This window comes from Glycine soja, chromosome 4 (assembly GCF_004193775.1).
Source record: "Glycine soja cultivar W05 chromosome 4, ASM419377v2, whole genome shotgun sequence".
In the NCBI taxonomy this organism is placed as follows: domain Eukaryota; kingdom Viridiplantae; phylum Streptophyta; class Magnoliopsida; order Fabales; family Fabaceae; genus Glycine; species Glycine soja.
This window is the reverse complement of record NC_041005.1, coordinates 12,963,903-12,979,643: the sequence shown is the minus strand read 5'-3', so window position 1 is coordinate 12,979,643 and position 15,741 is coordinate 12,963,903. Positions and strand designations below refer to the sequence as shown.

At 40.8% G+C, this 15,741-nt stretch overlaps 1 protein-coding gene across 1 annotated transcript in view; it reads left to right on the top strand.

The window, feature by feature from the left end:
- The window catches only part of LOC114409373 (mitochondrial intermediate peptidase, mitochondrial), a 52,003-nt gene that overhangs the window by 25,739 nt on the left and 10,523 nt on the right, over positions 1 to 15,741 (top strand). Inside the window, exons 7-12 of the mRNA XM_028372805.1 lie at positions 7,461 to 7,683; positions 8,273 to 8,368; positions 9,096 to 9,215; positions 9,323 to 9,448; positions 9,534 to 9,689; positions 13,597 to 13,713. Coding sequence (XP_028228606.1) covers positions 7,461 to 7,683; positions 8,273 to 8,368; positions 9,096 to 9,215; positions 9,323 to 9,448; positions 9,534 to 9,689; positions 13,597 to 13,713 — 838 coding nt within the window. The remainder of the gene's footprint in view (positions 1 to 7,460; positions 7,684 to 8,272; positions 8,369 to 9,095; positions 9,216 to 9,322; positions 9,449 to 9,533; positions 9,690 to 13,596; positions 13,714 to 15,741) is intronic.

Below are 15,741 nucleotides of genomic sequence, written 5' to 3'. Positions count from 1 at the left end.
GTTCGTGCGTGCTGCCGGGGGTGGTGTCGCGGCGGCGGCTGGGTAGGCTGAAGGCAGGTAGGCTGTTGGGTGGTGTCGGAGCTCGTCGCGACGGTTCGTTCGTGCGTGCCGCTGGGTAAGCTCTTTTGGAGGGACGCAGGTAGGGTTGGGTCGACGCAGGTAGGGATGGAGTCTTTTTATTTAATGAATAACCGGGTAGGGTTGGGTCGGGTCGGCCCAACTCCTACCGCGGACAAAAACCCACGAAATTCCGCCATTTCCGCCACCCCGCCACGACCGCCATGGCTATGGCGGCCGTCATGGCGCCGCCATCCCAAACCCGCAACGCCACCGCTATTCGGTGGCGTTTTTTCGAAAATCCGCCACGGAAAACCGCCATGGCGCCGCCATGGCCGCCATTTAACAACACTTGAATTTATGGAATAGAATTTCTTTGTGCTCAAATGTAAATGATGAGTATTTGATATAACTGAAATCAGTTGTTGAATTGATTGAAAATAGAATGAAACCTAAGCATGTCACATTTTCCATTGAGAAATGCATGAGAACTCCTAATTAAAATGGAAGAAAAATAGGCTTTAAGAGAGATCATTTATTTAATCTAGAAGATAAAGACAATCTTAAAATTTTCATTGGTAGTTTGTTCTACTCTTTTTTATTGCCTTTTAGCCCTGCAAGAAATTCTTATTTGTTTGTTGCAAATCATAATCTTGGTGATAGTTGAAGCTGTGACTAGAGTGAGGAAGAACTATTCTCTCACTTGCTTACTTTATTTCATTCAAAATAACATATATATATACATCAAGGAAGAAAGGGACAGCTTGACAAGACAAGCCATACTGCTGTCTTCTACAACAAGCTAAGCAGGAAAACTAAGAAAGCTAAACAACAGAAAATCTCTCAATAGATACACATAATTATAACACTCCCCCTCAAGCTGGAGCATATAAATCATATGCACCAAGCTTGGAACATATAAACTGAATCCTAGGCCCCCTTAAGGACTTAGTCAAAATATCAGCTGGCTGATCATTAGAGTTAATGAACTCAGTGGCAATCTCTTTGGACAATAGCTTCTCCCGAATAAAGTGACAGTCAATCTCTATGTGCTTGGTCCTCTCATGGAAGACTGGGTTTGAAGCAATGTGAAGAGCAGCCTGATTATCACAATATAACTTCATTTGCATCACTTTGCAGAATTTCAACTCTTCAAGAATTTGTTTGACCCACATAAGTTCACATGTAACCATAGCCATAGATCTGTACTCAGCTTCTGCACTAGATCGAGCAACAACAGTTTGCTTCTTACTTTTCCAAGAGATAACATTTCCCCCAATGGAGACACAGTATCCTGATGTGGATCTCCTATCCATGGGACATCCAGCCCAGTCCGCATCACAATATCCAGATATTTGTGTGTTACCTTTGTCTTCATAAAGCAATCCTTGTCCAGGAGCTCTCTTTATGTATCTAAGAATACGTGTAACAGCATTCCAATGATCAGCACGAGGATTTTGCATAAATTGACTCACCACTCCAACAGCAAAGGAAATATCAGGTCTCGTAATGGTGAGATAAATTAGTTTTCCCACAAGTCTCCTATATCTTTCGGGATCATGATAGATTTCACTTTGATCTGCCATGAGCTTCAGATTCGGATCCATAGGACTATCAACAGGTCTACAATTCTGCATGCCTGTCTCCTCCAAAATGTCAAGAGCATACTTTCTCTGTGAGATCACAACACCATCTCCTGATTGAGCTACCTCAATACCAAGGAAGTACTTCAAATACCCTAGGTCTTTGGTTTGGAAATGACTGAATAAGTGCTCCTTTAGCTGAACAATCTTAGTAGCATCATTCCCTGTAATCACTATATCATCAACATATACTATCAAATAAACACATTTCCCAGGGGATGAATAACAATAAAAAACAGAATGATCAGCTTCACTTCGTTTCAACCCAAAGAGTTTAACAATATGACTGAATTTACCAAACCAAGCCCGAGGGGATTGCTTCAACCCATAGAGAGATCGACGCAGCTTACACACAAGATCATACTCCCCCTGAGCAACAAACCCAGGAGGTTGCTCCATATAGATCTCTTCCTCAAGGTCACCATGAAGGAATGCATTTTTAATATCAAGCTGATGGAGGGGCCAATGACGCATGGCAGCCATAGCAAGAAACAAACGGACAGTAGTGATCTTAGCGACTGGAGAGAAAGTGTCACAATAATCAAGGCCATATACCTGAGTATAACCTTTAGCCACTAAGCGAGCCTTAAGTCGATCAATCTCACCATTAGGCCCAACCTTAACTGTATAAACCCATCTGCAACCCACAGCCTTCTTACCAGGAGGAAGGGGAACAAGTTCCCAAGTACCACTATGTTCAAGAGCCTGCATTTCATCAATCATAGCCTGTCGCCATCCAGGATGACTCAGTGCCTCATGAATATTAGAAGGAACAGAATGTGAAGATAGAGAGAAAACAAAGGAAGAATATGAAGGAGACAAACGATGATAGCTTAGAAAGTTATAGATAGGATGAGGATTACGAGAGGATCTAGTACCTTTGCGGATGGCAATGGGCCAGTCTGAATCAGACGGATGAGAAGTAGCAGGATCCATGGCCTGAGGATTGATTGAGGAAGGATGAGAATCAGGAGGATCTTCAGATACTATAGAACCAACTGGCTGTATCCTGCGTTGATATGTAAGAAGTGGTGGAGGAGCAACTTCAGGTGGATGTGCTGGAGAGGATGGAACTTCACTGACATCTTGGTGTGAGGTACCTAGAGGACATGGAGAGGGAATCGGAAGAACATCCTGGATGGAAGAAGAATGGTTCGTAGATGATGGAAAGAAGGGTGTGTCTTCAAAGAAGGTTACATCTGCAGACATATAGTATCTCCTGGTAGATGGAGAGTAGCATTTGTAACCCTTTTGAAGACGTGAATAACCTAAAAATACACACTTGATTGCTCGGGCAGAAAGTTTATCTAAACCAGGGGAGAGATCATGGACAAAACAAGTACAGCCAAACACTTTAGGTGGAACATGGAATAAATGGTCATGAGGAAAAATGATTGAGTGAGGAATTTGATTATCAAGGAAGGAGGAAGGCATTCTGTTAATTAAGAAACAAGCAGTAAGCACCGCATCCCCCCAATGGTGTGTAGGAACATGAGAAGCTAACATGAGTGATCGTGCGGTGTCAAGGAGATGACGATTTTTCCTTTCTGCTATACCATTTTGTTGTGGTGTATGGGGACATGTAGATTGATGTAGAATGCCTTTTGAAGATAAAAAAGAAGAGAAATCATGAGAGAAATACTCTTTGGCATTATCACTTCTGAAAATCTTAATTGTTTTTTCAAATTGGTTTTCAATTTCATTGAGGAAGGACATGAAGATAGACAAAAGTTCAGATCTGTCTTTCATTAAATAGACCCAAGTACATCTAGAAAATTCATCAATGAAAGTTACAAAATATCGAAAACCAAAAGATGTAACACGGCTTGGTCCCCAAATATCAGAATGAATGGTGGAGAAAGCTGAATTACATCTTTGAACAGTTTGTGGAAAAGATGACCTAACATGTTTTCCTAATTGACAAGATTCACATTCTAAGACTCGAAGATTCTTCAAACTAGGGACCATCAATTTTAGTTTTGGTAGACTTGGGTGTCCTAGACGATCATGCAAAAGCTTGGGATTTGAAGTTGCTGAACAGGAGACAGAAAAGTTGGACTTCAAGTAGTAAAGTCCTCGTGATTCACGTCCTTCTCCAATCAGTCGACCCGTGCCATGTTCCTGGATAACAAAAGAATTAGCGGTAAAGGTTACTGAACAATTTAATGAACGAGTTAACTGACTCAATGAAATTAAATTATAGGGACACTGTGGAATAAACAAAACAGAATCCAGCTTCAGTGAGGAAGATAAAGATACTTGACCACTCCCTTGAGCTGCAACTTTGGAGCCATTAGCAACAGTAACAAGATGAGGAATTTTTGGAAAAGAAATGGATGTAAAGGAGGACCTGTTACCAGAAATATGATCAGAGGCACCTGAATCAAGTATCCAAGGACTGGGACCGTCAACAGATTGAGAAATACATGCTGTTGAATAACATGGTACAGAGGAAGATGGAACATGGCTGCTGGATTTCTCGGATTTTAGCTTCAGATACTCCTGATACTCTTTATCAGAGAACTTAGACTCTGATTTTTCTGTCTGAGTTACCTGAGCTACTTTGTCAGGGAAGCCATGCAGGGAGTAACAATTCTCTTGAGTGTGGCCCATCCTCTTGCAATATGTGCATTGAGGACGTCCACCTCTTCCACTGCGACCTCCTCTACTGTTCCGACCTCCCCCTCTCCCCCGAGATGCAACCATGGCTGATGTTTCCATTACCTCAGCTGGATTTTCTTCTTTCAGTGCATGAGGCACACGAAGCAGCCTAGTGATGAGAGAGTCCATCGATGGAACTTGGTCTCCAGCTAGGACTTGATCACGCACATGATCAAAGTCTGAATGTAGACTCCTCAAGATAAGAACCATATAGTACTTATCCAGCTTTCTGTTCACTTCCTCCAGCGAGTCAGCCACAAGGAACCTCTTCAACTCTTCCACTGCAGCCCGAGCTTTACCTATGTGTGCAATCATATCGTGGTTGGTTTGCTTGAGAGCTGTAACCTTCATGGTTGCATCAAACAGACTCTGAATATCATTGGCAAAGATTTCTCGAGCCTTCTTCCAGAAAGAACAACATGTTTTGAATGATCTAAGGATCTCCAAAACGTCTGGCTCAACTGATTGCCATAAAACTGCACAAAGCTGATAATCCAGCTTCTCCCATTCAGGTCTTTTATCGATTGGAACCTCCTCAGCAGCTTTCTCCAAGTGATCATGGTGACCTTGGCCGAGAAACCACAGCTCCACTGAAGCGGACCAAGATAGATAATTTTTCCAGTTGAGTTTAGCTGTTGTGATGGTTGGAGTTCCAGAGAAGGAGAGAACTGGACCAGACGAAGCCATTTCTACTCAAGAGCACAAAACCCTAAGAGAAAACGGAGAGATGAGCAAGGTCGACACGTTCCGAGTGTCGAAACCAAAAACTGTGGGCTGGAATGGCCTCAGGACGCGCCGACGAGACGTTTGGCACTGGTCTGGCCGGATTCCGGCGCCGGGAAGACGGCGCGTGGCCGCCACGCGCCGGTGAGGGCAACGAACGGCGAGGGCGCGTGAGTGACCTGATGGTCACGCGACTTGTGGGGTTGGGTTGCGCTTTTCGAGGCGCACCAAACCCTGCTTGTCGCCGGAAAAAATGGCGACGACGGCGGCGGCGCGGCGGCGGACGACGGCGGCGCGGCGGCGGACGGCGGCGGACGAACTTAGCTCTGATGCCAAGTTGAAGCTGTGACTAGAGTGAGGAAGACCTATTCTCTCACTTGCTTACTTTATTTCATTCAAAATAACATATATATATACATCAAGGAAGAAAGGGACAGCTTGACAAGACAAGCCATACTGCTGTCTTCTACAACAAGCTAAGCAGGAAAACTAAGAAAGCTAAACAACAGAAAATCTCTCAATTGATACACATAATTATAACAGTGATTTTCTGATAGAGGGGAAATAGATGGGGAAAGGTGTATGTTAGAAAATACCCTTGGAAGAGTTAGAGAGCTGTCAGTTGTAGGACAGCTAAGATAACTTTTAGTTAGTTATAACCAATTGTAGTTAGATAAGAGGCTACAAATAGCTTTGGGAGGGGTTAGTTTGGGGTTGGACAGAAATTTGGAGAGAATAGGAGGGTGATGAGACCTTGAATCCATCAGAGTGTGTAATCCTTGAGTTGTGGCATTCTAATTTGAATAAAACGATTTCCCTGTTCTGGTCCAGTCCTATCATCTTCTCCCTCCTAGATACAATGCTTTGAAGACAACTCCCTTCCATCAAGAGAAGACATGTGGGGAGAGGTTTGCTTAAATCAATTTAGAAGGCAAAAGGGGTTAATTTAGTTTTTGATGGATTGACAAATATTCAAAGACCTTAAATTAATTTTATGGTAACAAGTGAAAGGGGTCTATTATTTAAAAGTTGGTGATGCTTTTGATGAAATTCAAAACAAACATTATACAACTGATAGGATGACATAAGTTATAGAAGTAGGGAGAGAAGATGTAGTCCACATTATAAAAAATAATGCTCCTGATGCAAAGGTGTTGGAATGATCATTGAAGTTCCATTTCCTAAATTTTTTGGATTTGTTTGTGTTGTTCATGCATTGAAGAACACATGTGTGCCTAGAATATGGGAAAAATGAGGTAGCTTATGGTGAATGCAGTTGGATTACTCAAGTTGTTGATGATGTTTCTTTAGTTAGGAACTTTATCATCAGCCACTCTTTGAAATTGACTATTTCTAATCACTATTCACCTTTAAAATTGCTTGCTGTTGTTGAAACATGCATTACATATGTTGTAGTGATGTTGAAAAGATTTATTTTGAATGGCTCTTTGTAATCAATGGTTATTAGTAAAGAGTGGAATGCTTACAGAGAATATGATGTGGACAAGGCCCAAACTGTGAAAAACTTTATTTTGAATGATGTATGGTGGAACAAAATTGCATATATCTTTGATTTCATTGAGCCTATCGATAATATGGTTAGGGCTTGTGATACAGATAGCCCCACAATACATTTGGTGTATGAGATGAGATGTGGGATACTATGATAGAAATAGTGAAGACATCTATATATATGCATGAAGGAAAAGAGTCAAATGATACATCAACATTATTGGAATGTTTTATTCTATACCAATTGATAGGTGGACTAAAAGTTGCACCCCTCTTCATTGCATGGCTCTCTCTTTGAATCTTGGGTAAAATTAGCCTATCAAATATTTATTTATTATTTTTTATAAACAATTAGATAACTGCTACTGCTATAAGTTATTATATATTGACTTTTGGTTGATTAAGTGGTATTTTAGTGATGAATAAGCCCGAGAGACTCTAAATAGAATTCCCTCACATGACGATGAAGAGATTTCTATAGGGAGGAACAAGTGTTTGGAAAAGCTTTTCACAACTGTTGAATTTTTTTAACTGTTTGCCCTTCCTATCCTACTGTTGGGCTTAATGGTCATTTTTTACTTGTACTTTGCTGATATGTTTTATACTTAAGGAGAGTTAAATTTTATTAGGTGACATTTAAGGTTGGCTACATTTTTAAGACCAGAAAAAATTGAACTTGGTGACATTATTGCTATAAATTGTATTTGATTGGAGTTGATCATGCTTGTGAAATGTTTCGATGTGAGATTTCAATTCAGTTATTGCTTCATTATTTATTCTCTCCAAAAGTAGACTGTTGCATGTTTGAATTTGGCCTACTTTTGCCGTGCTCTTGATCAGTTTGCAATTTATTGGTTTGGTTAGGTACAATGAAAATATTGTAATGGACCCAGGAACTGTTGATATATATCCTTCATCTCGCATCCCCAAGAATCTGCATTATCTTGTAAAGCCTATCTATTGTTCAAAATCTTTAATAACCAAGGATTTATCAGGGTCCGGGGACACCCTAAAAGAGAAAGGATTTCGGATTACGACAAACCCACAAACTCTTACATCTGTACTACAATTTTCATCAGATGATGAGGTAGTTTCTATTCAATGATTTAGAAGTTTACCAGGTATATTGGTATTTGTAGTAAGGATTACTCACAGGTCTTATTAAGGACAGTCCAGTAAGTTCATGTATTTTGAAAAAGCATTTCTAATCATGTTAATCTTCTAAGAAATCTTTTATTCAGACTCTAGAGTATTTATAAAGTTGCTGGTACTCTCAAATGATCCGAAGTAATGAACTTGTTTTTTTCCTCCCAATTTGAACTTAAATTAATTTTAGGGTAAATAGTCATTTTCGTCCCTAAATGTGTAATGGACGGAAGTTAACGGATGGATAGATTTGTCGGGGGTTAAAATTTGAATTTTCATCTTTCAGAGACGAATTTGTCAGTACTCTACACATTCAGAGACGAAAATGACTATTTATGCTTAATTTTATGTGCTTCTAATAGAAACCTGGTATTTTTATAATATTAGGAAGACATAGGGATAAAACCCAATTACAAAGATAGAATGCTGCAGAACTTAAAGGGTCTGCACCTTCAATGCCCAAAGGCCAGATCAACCTAACTAACCTAACTAACTAACGGATATCTATCAACTTCTCTTTGTATTTTAAGGTTAGGAAAATGGTATATATACGAGGAAATTCTGTGCCACATGCAAATGTTGATGTCCTCAAAAGGCTTATATCTGCACGACATGAGCTAGCTCAGGTCTGTAGCATCATGAGGCACCCTGATACTTTTTATTAAGCCCGTTGTTCGGTGCCGTAACATTAGTGTCTTCTCTTCTCTCGTATTCTATGTTGCTGTTTGGTGAACATGATTTCTAGATCCCTATCATGTATTTGTATGATGAGTATATGACTATAGCTTGGGGAATACATTTGATACTTTTCTTTCTTTATAGATAGAGCAAGAATTTTATTAAAGAAGAAGAGAAAAAGTTTGTAAAAAAAGGACAAGTACTTTGACGAAAAAAAGACAAAAAGGGAGAAGGTATAACTTAGGAGATTGGAATTTGGAATATGTAACAAATCATGCCAATCTATGTGTTTGTCTGAAAAAGAAACTGCTCTTACACCAGGAACTGATCAACAAGAGTGGCCAAAAAAACAACCCAATTCCCAATATTTAAGGGCTATAATCTTGCTGTCATAATTAGAGTTAAAGAAAAAAACTAAATTACAGGGAAATAAATCTGCACGATTAAAAACTAAAATAATGAAATCAGCAGAGAATTTCATGTGCTCCAACAATTATAAATAAAAAGGTTTGAATTCTTTTAGGCTAAAATTTTATTTTCAATGAAAAACTGTATATCATGTTATTTACATTTACTTTGCTTGGTAATTTTAAGTTTTTATTAACAGCTAATTATTTCTTCTATTTTGACGTCATAACATAATGATTTTACCATCTGATTGTTTATTTGATCCAGATAATGGGGTCTAGATCTTATGCTGAATTTTCTGTTAAGCCTAACATGGCTGTATCACCAAAAGTCGTAACGTCATTTTTACTCGAAATGAGCAAGATGGTCCAGGCTAAGTCTATAGAGGTACAGATTCCTTTAAGGCATACTTTCTAGGGCATGAGGGTGTTACAGATAAAGTGGCTTGTGCTTGTAACTTATACTAGGATTTTCTCTTTTACTTGTGATCTTAGGAGCGTAAGTTAGTTATGAAATTCAAGAGAGAAAAATGCGGTCGAAGTGATGGAGATTTAAGGCCATGGGATGAGACCTATTACATGACAATGATGAAGTCCTCTTCATATAAATTGGATGCTTCGGTAATTATAATATAGATGCATGTTTTGTTTGTCATTAATACATATCTCTGTATTTTTCACTTCAATGCATAAATCATGTATGCAGGTTGTAGGTTCATATTTTTCTCTGTCAAACTGTATTGAGGGTTTGAAGGTTCTGGTGCAGTCATTGTTTGGTGCAACCTTTCGTATCATCCCTCTAGCACCTGGTGAATCTTGGGATCCACATGTACTTAAACTGTCTCTTGATCATCCTGAAGAGGTATTTGGTGTGAAAATTTGTGTCTGAAAATGAATTTGGGTCCAGTGGATAGCACTGAAATGTTGTTAAGAAATTTTTAAGTCAGACAATTTATTTCTGTAGTTTTAACTTTTTGTATACAACTTATATCTTTGATTATGAATTCAATAAAATGGTCCAAATTTGAGTAAATTCTATCTATAAGGACTCTTAAAGGAAAAAAAAGTCAAATAAACTCCTAGGTTGGTCCACTATCACATTCTCTACCCTTCGTTTGAAAAAGAAATGTCAGCCCTCCAATCATTATCATTGCCATCTTTTTGCATATACTATGTTGGAGAATGTATCTCATACACAATCAGACAACTGACAATAGTCAATTGTGTTATCAGAATCATTACTACAACGGAGTATGTTAAAGTCTGTTACAACATACATAGCATCTACCCTAGCTTCTGTTTCTCAACTGAAAGTATAAATATGAGAAATCTATTCTGACTTCATTTAGTGAAATGAATATCACAAATTCCAGAGACACTCTGATTCTCTCTTTACACTTTCTATCATTTTCTTTTATTTCCGCTCACTTCCTCATTCAAATCACAACATTGTATACAATGAAAATAGAGTTAAAAGATGAGTGAGAGAGGAGAGAGAAACACTAGAGAGAGAAACTATGGGTGGGAGAGAGTTAGGACCAGAAGGGAGAGAAGAGAAACTCAGAGAGAGAGAGCGAGAGAGGGTCCCTGTCTGAGTTCAATCGGAATTAGGAATGGACATCAACATGGCTACACGCGAGGTAATTGGAGGGATCACAAGGATGTAGTCTCATACTACTTCACCCGTTTTCCCGACAACGTTACAGAGACAGACCTGTGGTACATCTTCAAGAAGTTGGGTGATCTGAGGGAGGTTTTTATTTCGAAAAGGAGAAACAGAAATGGAAGAAGATACGGTTTCGCAAGATTTAAGGGAGTAGAGGATGTACACTCTCTGGAGAGGAAGCTGGACAACATCATCCTTGGGGGGCTAAAGCTGTATGTTAACATCCCCAAATTCGATAGGAGAAAGTTGGGAATGCTATACCAGGCAGTTCAGGGAAGAGCAACGGGAGAGCGAAAGGAGGTGGAGCACAGAGGTGGGTACCAGCGACTGCAGTCAGAAACGAATGCGGGTATAAGGGGTGGATCATATGCGGAAGCTGTGATGCGAAATCTCACCTCGACGGCACAGAGGGGTAGACCTATCATATCTACCAGGGACGACGGAATCTACCGTAGAACGCGATCCACGGTGTATTTCGACATACCGGTAACAGCGCCGAAGTGGCTTAAGGAAGCATGGGTGGGGAGATTGATTAATGTGGCTCTGTATGATAGGATTGAAGAAGAACTCCCGTGGGAAATAGCTGCTACGACATCCCCAAAGTACATTGGAGACGACATGATCTTGCTTCTCGGACTCACAGATGAACAAGCTCGAAACTTGATGGATGACCAGGTTGCAGGACAGGAATCCATTTTTTATTCAATGGAGAAGTGGAATCCGAGTTTACGTCCAGGGCACAGGTTAACTTGGGTACGTTGCTGGGGGATTCCACTATCGGTATTGGATATTCGGCATATCAAACAGATTACGGCAGGTTTAGGCGAGGCGTTGATTGTTGAAGATGACGTAGAGAATCTCCGGCAGCTGGACGTGGCACGGGTGTTGATCAAAACATCTTGGAGCCCCCTAATCAATCATACAGTCAGTGTACACATGCAAGGGGAGATCCTCAATGTGTACATCATTGAGGAAAGCGCAACTCTACCAGACCTATCATATTGGGGGCGCGGAAGGGAGGCTACCTCATCAGAGGAAGTGCTCTCGGAGGAGAGTGACACGGGCTCACCGTGGCCCGTTACAGAATCGCCGCCGGTAGCGCCAGCGATTTCAGTGGACACTGCTGCTATCAATGGATCGTCGCCGGGAGAGAAGAATACAGACAGTGGCCCACATATCAACCAGTGGCCTTTGCTTGAAAATGGTCAAAACCAGTCCGCTGGTATGCGTACCCCAGTAGATAGCTACAGCCCCTTGCATGAAAGGGGAAATTGTTGCGTGAAGGAGACTGTTGCCTTCAAGGGGAAGGAGATCTGCCTTTTAACCAAATCACGTGACCAGCAGAGGAGTGATAAGGTTGGGCCTATTTCTGCTATCCACACCCCTACCTCATTACCAGCCCACCATCCCGTAACCTTTCTGGAAGGAAACACAAACCCAAACACTTCCAGTCCGCCCCATACATCAAAACAGCACTCCTGTGCAACCAGACCACATGCCTTGACCCCACAAAAGCCCCTACCACACCAAACACCCACTCCAAATGACCCGGAGGCAGAGAATAATTCTGGGCCTGTAACTGCTACCCACACCCCTAGCAATACATTAGCCCTTTACCATGGTAGCCCGCTGCGAACCCAATTGGCTCCACAAAACCCATTCAGTTGCTATTCGAGGGGAACTTGGCGAAAGAAGAAATTTCCCGAGGCCATAATAGCACCACCACTAATTGAGAATGAAACTTCAGACCATAACCAGTCTAGAGAGGCACAACATTTATGGAACATGGCACTGGACTTAGGAGTGACTTCTGGGTCCATGCAACAGGGGTACATGCAGAAGTTAATGGAAATGGAATATAGAGATGCTAAAGAGGCTGAGAGATTGGGGAACAAGAGAACAACCCCATGAACATCATCACCTATAATGTAAGAGGGTTAGGGAAGGGGGTCAAGTGGCCAGCAATTAGAAGGATGGTCCACACACAACACATTGATATGCTGTGTATCCAGGAAACAAAAAAGGAGACAATTGACAGGTCTACTTGTCAAGCTCTATGGGGGGAGAATGATGTCTGCGTGGAGGTTAATTATAGATAGGCTACCCACAAAAAAGAATTTACAGCGTCGACAAGTGCAGCTTGCAGACACTTTATGCCCTTTTTGCAGAAACAGCGAGGAGGATTCAGCCCACTTATTTCTTCACTGTGATAGAATCCAGCCTATTTGGTGGGAAACCATCTCATGGCTGAATTTAAAAGGTGCTGTCCCCTTCACCCCAAAACAGCACTTCCTCCAACACATAGATGTTCAGGCTGATGGTGTTAGGATGCAGAGGTGGCAATGCTGGTGGTTGGCTCTAACTTGGTCCACTTGGAAGCTTAGGAACAGCATAGTGTTTTCTAATGCAACCTTTAACGCCAACAAACTGTTTGAAGACGCAATATTCACTTTATCGACGTGGCTCAGGCACTTTGAGAAAGATTTTACTACCCATTTTAACCAATGGTCAAGTAGCATTAGACAGGGCTTTAGCATTAGTGGAGGATAGCTTTTTGACTAATAGATGTATATTACTGTACCCATATAATGGTTCCCTCTCAGACCTGTTTAGTCTGACTTTGGAACCATTGCTATGGTACTCATACTGCTGTATTACAGTACCTCTGGTACTCCTTTTATTATCTATAAAATATTATCTTTGCTGATCAAAAAAAAAAAAAAAAAAAAAATCACAACATTGTCATACTGTAATGTAAATTGATGATTGGCCCTTGCCATGGTGGGATTATCTGGTGCTGCGTCTAACTATGTTTGGGAAGACCTGTAATTTATCAATTTATTGTTTAAGCACACGATGCTTATTTTTTGGTGTACTTACCCCTTCTCTCTGAGTTCCTTTAATTGTCTTGCTTTTCTAATCAAGTATTTCTGTTGTCCTAATAATATTTTGATCGTATCAAGATTTTATATCTTTGAACCTTGACTAAATTTATGTGTGCTGCCAAAGATGTCACATTGTTATTGATGATTGATATCAATAATGTTGTGCTATTTTTTTTTATCAATCAGTTTGAAGACACTGAGACTCAAAATCATTTCAGGGTGACTTGGGATATCTCTACCTCGATTTGTACTCAAGAAAGGGAAAGTATCCTGGTTGTGCTCACTTTGCAATTAAAGGGGCTCGCAGAATTTCTCAAACAGAATACCAACTTCCAGTATGTGAAAATTTCTTTATTCCCTATTCCTTAATCTAATTGAGGCATCTAACTAGAAATATAATTTTCTCTTTCTGTCCATCATATATGCAGTGCCTTTTATGTTAAAGTTCTCATTTTTTTATTAGGTGTTATATTAGTAAGAAAAGAGAAGAGATAATCCTCCAGTGGAAAACAAGATGGTTTCTGAAAGTTAAATGATGGAGATGTGAGACTATGGGAACTCTATTTCACTAATTAATTGCAATAGTTCAATGCATAACACTTTCTTAGCCCTATATTTAAACTACATGAAGACATATATCCTTTACTTGGGGTGCACCATAAGTTAACTGAACATGTAGCCCATTGCCTATGAGTTTAACTAATATTATATTATATTCTTTCATGCTCCATGTCAAGTTGAAATCTTACTATTCCAAAAATTTAAACAAAAGGATGAGAGAGAGAGAGGTAGAGGGAGAAACACCGAGTGGGTGTGAGAGGGAAATAGAGAGTGCGTGAGTGAGAGATCTTGTCTCAACTCCGTTGGGAATGGGTACGCTCAACATGATGCGACAACAATGGCAGCACAATGAGGGAAGGGAAGGAGCAAAAACTGGAGGGATGCATCAGATATATACTCTTTCTACACACGTTTTCTGGAAGATTTAGGGGAAAAGGACCTGTGGTTCGAGTTCAAGAAGTGGAGCGATGTCAGGGAGGTATTCATCGCAAAGAACAGAAACAGGAGCGGCTGGAAATATGGTTTCTTGAGATTCAAAGGGGTCGACAATGTCAGGAAACTCGAGAGACAACTGGATAATTAGATCCTCGGAGGATTGAAATTACATGCGAATCTTCCGAAGCACGAAAGGGAGTAGAAGATGACAGAGTCAACAAGGATGATTAGCATAAGACGGAGCTGGTGAAGGAAAAGCTAGTTGAGAGAGACAAAGATAAAGGCTAGGCGATAGTAGAGCACACAACACTGGATATAGAGGATGTTAGAAGCAGAATCCCCAACGAGAGACATAATTTGGTTCGTATGCTAAAGTGGTCGCAATAAGTAGCAAAAATACGGTGAAAAGATGGATACTGAGGTATACGGAGGCAACGGGCCCGACATCTCGTTCGTCTATCCAGCTAGCAATACCTATGGAAAACAATACATGGTTAAGCAAAGCTTGGGTAGGTAGACTGAAGAATCTAGCAACGTTTGATAGACTAGAAGAAGAGCTTAAGTGGGACGGAGGTGAAGACATTAAGCCAAAGTACCTCGGTGGTGACATGGTGTTACTCATGGGGCTCAACGATACAAGAGCAGAAGATTTATGTAGAGGAGTTGAAAGTAGATTATCCATGTTCCATACCTTGGAGAAATAGAGCCCAAGTCTGAGGACTGGATTCAGAATGGTTTGGATTATGTGTTGGGAGATCCCATTACATGCATGGGATTTGGAAAACATCAGAAAGATCGTAGAGAGGGTTGGTGAGGTGGTGGATGTCGACGAGGATGTAGAAGACTTTCAACGTTTGGACAGGGCACGAGTTCTCGTCAAGATGCCATGGACCCCTATAATCAACCATATTGGAATGACGTCCATTAATGGGGTCGACTATGTGGTCAAAATTGTATAAGAGATGTGCTACAACTCCCATAGATTTAATTGCAACAGAGGGAGCCTTGTAGAGTCGTCAGAAGAAATCTCTTTAGATGGGAGCGATATGGGGTTGGATCTATAGTTGGAGGAAGCACAATTTGACGGCGAGTCTCTGACGACCAACATGGCACTGACTGCAGATGGAGACGAGCTTAATAGAAATTTTGGGTTGTAGCAGTTGTCCGCTGGTCACTGCACTAAGTCATTAACCACGGTCAACCAGGACATGGGTATTGTACTCACCGACATGCGGACCCATTCATATTGGGTCTTGTGAAAGAAACTCGGACCAAAGGCATGGCTAACCTGTGCTTTTGGTGGAAACCAAACCTTCACCCAGGAGGGACATACTAGTGATGTGGACAGGGAGGACCAAGGAGAAGGA